Below are 7,923 nucleotides of genomic sequence, written 5' to 3'. Positions count from 1 at the left end.
TCACTGTTGCCCAGGCTGGAGTGCAATGGCATAATCACAGCTCACTGCAGTCTCAACCTCTTGGGGCTTAGGCGATCCTTCTGCCTCAGCCTCCCAAAGTGCTAGGATTACAGGCGTGAGCCACTGTGCCTGGCAAAAACTTGTTATAAAAAGGACCACATTTCTAGTGGGTTCATTCAATGTGGTTTGAATGATTCTCAGACTGAAGTCAGATACCTGACTTCTTTCCACTTTGAGAAGTTTGAAGTCACCCAGTGTTGCTCCTTTATATCCCTTACCCCTCCAAACATCACTCTCTCTCTCCCAGAGAAGGCAAAAGACAATTTTAATTCTTTATTTCAAACAAACAACTCCAGAGACAGAAAGTTAGTCATGACAACAGCTTTTCACTACAACACAAGGGTGGGCATGGCTCACTGAAGGGACAGGCTGGGCGCCTCAGAACAATATATACAATTTAAACAGTGGCTAAACTGATGACAGTTATAAAAACACAAAAAGGAGGCTGGGAAACAGCAAAGCCAACCGGGAAAGATCTGAGTACCCCCTTTGCCAGATGCTAACAGTTTTCTGGAACCTCAAAGGCAAGATGGGGAAAAGAGAAGATGTAGGCAGTGGAGCCAGGATCCATGCCCACAGCTCCTCACCTATCTTTTGACCACAGACCCCATCTGGCCTGGCTCTTATGATAGGGAAGAACAAGAGTGGGGAACCCAGCCCCAAACTAAGTCAGAAGGTAGTTTTTGCCTTGGGAGCTTTGTCCACTGAACTAAAGGGAGGCAGTTACAGAAGGGGGTTAAGCATGTTGACACCATTGTTCATGCCAACCTAAGATGGCAGAGAGAGACAAACACATAAACCAAGGGGACAGGAGTTTGCACAATAGGAGTCTGCTCCCCATACTTAGAGTCATTCTCTGCCTCTGAGGAAAAGAAAGCATCAGAAGTTTTTTAATTGTAGCACCAAGGGTTGGTGCTTGCCAGGGCAAAGTGAGGGATATGGTGGTGAGAGGGTGTCAACAACCAATTATCTCATGGGAGAGGAAGAGTGTCTAAGCTGTGTTTTAGGTAAATGGTCCCCTCGTTATTTTTATAGTTTCTTTCATACCTTTCAGTCAAATCCCTTTGTGTGGTACTGGGGAAGAGTAGAGAAGGGAGTGGTCATAGGGCAGAGAAGGCAGCTGGGTTCTTCCCTAGGGCACACCTAGGAACAAGAGGCTTTACCTATGCGGGATGGGTCAGGAAACCCAAAGCCAACAGGATCACCAGAGCTATTAACACTCCTCTCAGAGTTTGGACCCAGAAGAAAGGGTTTACTGTGAAGTATAAAGAAAACAGGCTAGCTGGTTTTTGCCCATTACTGGGATACCAGCCCCTGAGTACAGAAGACTGGGGGCCCGTGGTTGTCAAGTGGTATGGAAGAAGGTAAAAGCCAGGGGTTCCTAGAGAAGGCAGGGAATGGGTGAGTGGAAAGGGGCAGACAGGGCCCTTCAGAATGAGTAGCATTGGTTCCTGGGTCAGTTACCCTGTGGGACATGGCCACAGGACAGACACTGGTGTGAAAGATGAGTACGGATGGCACATGGGCTCAGTCCAGGTCTTCCTCCCCAGGACGACCCAGTTCCTCATAAATCTCACGCACAGCCAGAATACGATTGAGCATGCTTTCCAACATGCTGCGGTCCATGGGGATCACAGAATACCAGAGAGGTGATTCAGCAATGCAGGACCGCTCGGGTTGCAGGTAGAAAACATCGTTTCGAGTCCGGAGACTTTCAGGACTGCAACAGTGGGGGTGGGGATGGGAGTGGTAGGACAGAAGATTAGTACCAAGGCAAAGTATATTCCCTGGGTCCTGATGCTAGTGCCACTGCTGCCAACCCACCAACTCACCATTTTGAGAGATAGAATTCATAGAACTTGACAGGGCAGCGGAGGGGATTCATGCGGTTCTCACGCTGCTCTAAGATAGGGGCTTCATCTTCTCTCTTCCGTTTCCCAGGACCCGTGTCTGTAGGGGAGGGAAATTACCCACACTCATGAAGAGCACAGGCTCAACAAGCCACCTCCAAAAGCTCAGTCCAGGGCGCAGTGGGGAAGGCCTCAGGACACAAAATACAGTTTCATGAAGGCACAAAGGCAGAAGAGTAGGTCAGTATCCCCACACCAACCAAACAGCCTGCCAGGGTTTTGCTCTGCAGCCCTCCCTGGTTCTCACTGCCAAAGTCTCTCTTTAATCTCCCCCAAGTTAATTTCCTGAAGAGGTGATCTCAGAAGTCATACAAACAAAATGATAAAACAGACCTGACTGCAAGGGTGGGCTTGCCTGCTGGCACAGAGAAAAGGGATGGCTCCAACCCTTTATGTGTTAGTTTAGGTACAGGGGCAGGTCCAGGGGCACTGGGAACTGCACTCAGACAGGACAGAATTCCAGGGCCAGAAAGAATGGAAACAAAGGTGCAGTTCCTGGTATGCAGGATATAAAAGAATTACAGAAAACCTGTCATTCACAACGTCTACTCTCCCCCACAGCCAAACACACCCAACAGCTTCCTACCTGTCCACCACCCACAAAAAGTAGGCAAGTAAGTAAACTGCCTTAAATGAGGAAAGGCAGGAAACAGGCTACTGGGTGACCTCCTATTTATGCAACAGCCACTGCCCATCGGATAGAAGGACTGGCCGTTTCCACCTTTTCTGCAAACACAGGAAGGGAAGGAGAGGGAAGCTAGTGGCGAAAGAGAGGGCCAACCCGGCATGTATGGTGGGTTATGGTTTGGCATGGGAGGGGAAAGCAGAGAAGGGGCAAAAGCAAAGGGGGGGCAGCCTCGTACCTCGCCCTTTCCTCTGGCGGACTGGGGCATAGTAGCGGATGCTCACCACCTTGGTGGTGCCCCGAGGGGTGGTACACTTGCGGGACTGCCGCACCACATTGGTGAAGGAGAGCTGCATGTGTTCTTCAGCTGTCTGCAGCCCAAAAAACTTAGTGTTGAAGAACATGAGGGTGTTGAGGAGGACAAAAGGCGAGTAGACCCCCAGCTGCTTACACTCCCAGAGGTGCTCCTCCTCCACTCGAGAGAACACCGTATCTGTGATAGGGGAGAGGTTGGTCAGGAGGGATGGAGTACTGAAACCCAACCACTTCCCATCCCAGGTGTCCTGCTCACAAGCATTTACCACGATTCTCGTTTGGTAAGTGGCTGTTGTACATAAAATGCTGACACTCTGCTATGCTACACAGTAGGACTGGGTTTCTTTCTTTCTTTCTTTTTTGAGACAAGATCTTGCTCTGTGCTGTCACCCAGGCTGAGTGCAGTGCTGCAATCATGGCTCACTGCAGCCTTGACCTCCTGGGTTTAAGTGATGCTCCTACCTCAGCCTCCCAAGTCACTGGGACTACAGGCGCATGCCACCACACCAGCTAATTTTTTTAATTTTAATTTATTTTAGAGATGGAATCTTGCTATATTGCCCAGGCTGGTCTCAAGCTCCTGGGCTCAAACTGTCCTCCCACCTTGGCCTTCAAAGTACTGGGATTATAGGCATGAGTCACTATGCCCAGCTATGGCTGAATTTCTTTAAAAATGTATTTTCCATCTGCATTTGGAGCTTCTCTCACCACCCTCAAGTTGTAGAGAGGTAGATGTAAATCTCGAGGGATCCCACAACATTTTGCTTCTTTTCTTCACTTACTACCCAAACCCACGCCATCTTTATTTGGTCCCAGAGACAGCTCTTTAAACCTAAGTCTTTTTTTTTTAAGAGACAGGGTGTCACTCTGTTGCCCAGACTGGAATGCAGTGGTGTAGTCATACCTCACTGTAACCCTGAACTCCTAGGCTCAAGCAATCCTCCTGCTTCAGCTTCCTGCATAGCTGGGACTACAGGCCTGCACTACCACTCCTGGCTAATTTTGTATTTTTGTAGAGGTGGAGTCTTGTTGTGTTGCCCAGGTTGGTCCAGACCTAAGTCTTGATCCTCATGTTCAAGGGGCTCCTGCTCCTCTAGCTCTAAACACTGAGGCATCCGGCTACATGATCCTCTCTCAGACTCTTCATGAAGAGTGGCAGACCAAACAGCACAGGACTCTTGGAATGGTATATTGGAAGAATGGGGAAAGGTTGTAGGAGTTGTTAAGTCCCTGTCCCTTACTGTTGGGGAGGAGCGTGGGCTGCCAGGTACTCAGAGACTTGTTAAGTTCTTGAACGAAAGTCAGGTAGTAAAGGTCCGTGAAAATGTTTACCATTCGGTTATTTTCCAGTAAGTACTAGGGAAGGAAAAACAGACACACATAAAACCAGACTGCAGGTCCTAGAGGAAAGACAATGATGCTAAAGGCCCCCTAGTTAAGATGTCCTTGATAACTAGGAGACAATGGAAAACAGTTGCTTGCTTAGGTGACCCTGAGTGCTTTTCTCCAGGTATACCTGCAACTCTGGAACTGAGGCTTTGCTGGAAGGAGATGTTGTGCAGAAGCCCAGACCCCTTTGGCAGGTGATATGTGGTTGACCTTTCCCAATGGAACTAAACATTATTCTACCATTCAAGGAGACAAGCTCCCCACCCCTCCCTTCTTAGAATGGGTTTTAGGATTATAAAGGGGACCCAGGTAACAATGAAGACGCCTCCTTCGTCAATAGTTCTGAAATGCAGCTTTGATTTTAGTCGACTATTGACATCTCATGTTCTATCTGGAGTAGGAGATTAAGACCAAGCTGCCTGCTTGGGGTAGGGGACAAGGTAAGGAACAGGGAGTGGGACAGAATCATTTCTGGTTGGACCCTGCCTGCTGTGTTGAGAGTGATGGGAAGTGAGGGGTGCATGAAGGATACCTGCTGGATGCCAAGACACAGATAGTAGATACTGTCAGGTTCATAGCGTTCACCATTGGGTCGAGTGATTTCTCTCACAAACTGGGCCAGACCGTAGTTGAGCTCAGCAGCTGAGCAGGCAAGAATATCTTCTTTGATACGCATGGGTTTGGCTGCAGTGATATGTGGTGGAGGTGGATGGAATTAAGAAAAACTCCACAGGGAGAATTTAACTTAGTTCCACCACCATTAACCCCTTTTATTCCTTGGTCACGCCTAGCTCCTGAACAAACTCCCAATTACAAAAAGAACTCTCAGCCTTGAACCTAGACAGGATCTCCTTTAATCTACAATTCCTCCCCATCTTCACAGGGAATCCTTGTCATCACACCCTTAACACTCTAGACATTTTCAGTTGAGTCACAGGCCTAGTCCCTTCTTACCTTCCCCTGTTCCCCTTCCCTGGGTACTTACGGCCAAAGCGCAGCTCATCACCCTTGCTGGTTTCTCCATTGGCATATTTTGACTGCACCCAACACTTCCAAGCATTGACACCATATGAATAGTTGAGTCCAGTACAACTAGGCTGGCTGCTCATGGAGTCCCGGGAACAGCTTTCTGAAAGCACCAGCCGTTTTTGACCCTAGAAGAGAAGAGAAAGGAAAGGGATAGCAGAGGTAAGGCCAGGGGCATCATGAAAGCTTGTCAACACAGTATTTACCACCGGGGAGGTGGGGAGAACTAATGTAAGGACATAGCAAGCTTCCAATAGCACAGAGCCCCCAGGAACAGCTTTGATGACCTTTGAACTGAGGGGAGAGCAAAGTTTGGCTATTTTTCAGTACTCCTAGTGTTGGAGAAAGGATGTTAGGGAAGGCCAAACTATGGCTGCTGGCTTGGCTATTGAGAGCGTCCACTCCGCTTTGGGCCTCCATCCTTCTTTTGTGGCTAAAACAGTCCCAGCCCTCACCTTCCTCATGGTTCGGGGAAGGTCTTGTTCTGTAGACACGTCCTCAGGCCCTACTAGGCCACAATCAAAGAGGAAGTCTACACTGGGGTTAATGTCCAAAGGATCTAATAGAAGGGAAAGAAAGAAGAAATCAATTTCTTATTATCTCAGCCCTGTAGTTTTTCCACCCTACCCCTGTGATTTGCCTACTTGACTCAAGATGAGCCGCTTCAATGGCTTCATTGGACTCATTAGAAACCAGTAAAACTATGCCAAACGATATGCTCAGAAGCAGAAAAACACACAACCCAAACATTCATAACAACATGAATATACTTAACACTACTGAACTGCACATGTAAAAATGGTGAAGATTGTAAAATTTTATGTTACATGTTTTTTTTACCACAGTAAAAAATATTTTTTGAGCCAGGCTTGGTGGCTCAGCCTGTATTCCCGCGCCTTTGGGAGGCTGAGGTGAGTGGATTGCCTGAGCTCGCAGGTTCGAGACCCGCCTGGGCAGCGAGACCTCATCTCTACAATAAATCAAAAAATCAGCCGGGCGTGGTAGCGCATGCCTGTAATTCCGGCTACTCAGAAGGCTGAGGCGGAAGGATCGCCGGAGCCCAGCAGGCGAGGCTGTGGTGGCCGGGAACGGCCACTGCACTCCAGTCTGGGCGACAGAGTGAGACTCCAACTCAAAAAAAAAAAAAGAAAAGAAAAAAAATTTTTTTTAAACCATAAATGCAAAAACACAAGACTCGGAAATCTAAAACAGTACATCTGTCTGGCATCTCTGGCACTACTCCCTGTGAGAACCTTCTGTCTTAGGGTCACAAGGAGCACTGTCTAGGGGTCATGCTCAAGGAACTGTTTAGAGTCAGTGCTCAAGGAACCTCCTTTCCTGAAGGCACAAATGCTATAATACTTAGTACACATGCTTCGAATTCTACTTACTCTTGGGGAAGTCTGCCTCCAAGTCTTGCCCAGGTTCATCCAAAACATTGGCCATCTTGACAGCCATGGCCAGGACATCATCTCGAGCTGGCCCAAATAGATCACAGTCTTCCAGAAGTCCCTCTGCACTCTGGTTGCTCACAAGATCTAGGAGACAAGAGAAGTTGGCTCAGTAGCTGCAAGCTCCTGCCCAGCACCCTCACAGGCTTTCAGGGGCTGATTCCAGTCATCCTCCCATTCCACTAGGTACCAAGTTCACCAATCTCCACCCCCTCAGGCAGAGACAGACTGGCAGCTCCCTGTCTCCCTCATTGCTGCTGTCCATGGCATACCACAAAGGTCAGATGAGGCTTTGTCTAACTCCTCTGCCTCTGCAATCATTTCTGCCATAGCCAGGATGTCGGCTTCCAAGGGGTTGGAAGGGATCTTCACCTTCAGTTCCTCAATGGTCTCCACAATCTTTTCTGTGCTCTCCAAGGTAGTGGGTAAGAACATGGGCACAGGCACCTAGAAGCACGAATGCCAACTAAACACCAAGAACCACATCAGCAGATAAGAGGAACAGCTGATGACAGTAAAGGAGAGAGAGGAGTCTCATACCAGGAAGGGCAGGGAAACTTACCGGGATAGGCATCGAGAAAGGCACCGGGACTTTCTGGCAGTACAGATGCATAGGCACTGGCACAAAGATGGGCACTGGGATAGGCAGCACGATCACCTGTGGCTTCCACTCTTCTGCTGACAAGAAAGGGGTCTTCTCAGAGCCCCTGCTAGACTGGTCATATACAACCCAGGACTTCATGCTTGCCTGTCACCCTCAAAAGCTCTATCATGTGTTCAGTGTCACGAAACTGCACTTCAACCAAAGGTTGAGAGACAACTCTGTGATTTTAGGACAACCATATACATATTTCAGTCATCTAAAAAAAATTCCCTTCTGGGGGGGGTGAGGACCAGTTAGAAGCCCAAACTTCACCTGCATGCAGCCTACTTATGTAGTTAATCCTCACTTGTAACCTATATTCCTATAATAATAATAATAATAAAAGAAATTCCCTTGTCTAGATCCTGGACATAGGGTTAGAGGCCTCTGAATACAGTCTGTGGCATCTAGGTACCCTAGCTCACCTGTCTGACTCCCTTTGGACTTCATCTCCACCTTGCAGGAGACTCCCCGATTCTGCATCAGTGGCTTACACATGGCAGC

At 48.3% G+C, this 7,923-nt stretch overlaps 1 protein-coding gene across 1 annotated transcript in view; it reads right to left on the bottom strand.

Annotated features, from left to right (window-relative positions):
* Nucleotides 1–308: 308 nt before the first annotated feature.
* The window catches only part of ZMYM3 (zinc finger MYM-type containing 3), a 15,836-nt gene continuing 8,221 nt past the window's right edge, over nucleotides 309–7,923 (bottom strand). The window contains exons 15-25 of the mRNA XM_021707929.1: nucleotides 7,845–7,923; nucleotides 7,339–7,451; nucleotides 7,049–7,223; nucleotides 6,717–6,863; nucleotides 5,781–5,884; nucleotides 5,285–5,453; nucleotides 4,832–4,983; nucleotides 4,152–4,266; nucleotides 2,834–3,088; nucleotides 1,893–2,010; nucleotides 309–1,780 (exon numbers count right to left, since the gene is read on the bottom strand). The exon at nucleotides 7,845–7,923 is cut by the window's right edge and continues 39 nt beyond it. Of these exons, the coding sequence (XP_021563604.1) occupies nucleotides 1,588–1,780; nucleotides 1,893–2,010; nucleotides 2,834–3,088; nucleotides 4,152–4,266; nucleotides 4,832–4,983; nucleotides 5,285–5,453; nucleotides 5,781–5,884; nucleotides 6,717–6,863; nucleotides 7,049–7,223; nucleotides 7,339–7,451; nucleotides 7,845–7,923 (1,620 nt within the window). The 3' untranslated portion in view covers nucleotides 309–1,587. The remainder of the gene's footprint in view (nucleotides 1,781–1,892; nucleotides 2,011–2,833; nucleotides 3,089–4,151; nucleotides 4,267–4,831; nucleotides 4,984–5,284; nucleotides 5,454–5,780; nucleotides 5,885–6,716; nucleotides 6,864–7,048; nucleotides 7,224–7,338; nucleotides 7,452–7,844) is intronic.

The sequence above is a fragment of the Carlito syrichta genome, unplaced genomic scaffold (genome assembly GCF_000164805.1).
Source record: "Carlito syrichta isolate Samal-C Ts95f unplaced genomic scaffold, Tarsius_syrichta-2.0.1 Scaffold127161, whole genome shotgun sequence".
NCBI classification, from domain to species: Eukaryota; Metazoa; Chordata; class Mammalia; order Primates; family Tarsiidae; genus Carlito; species Carlito syrichta.
This window is presented reverse-complemented; position numbering and strand designations above follow the sequence as displayed.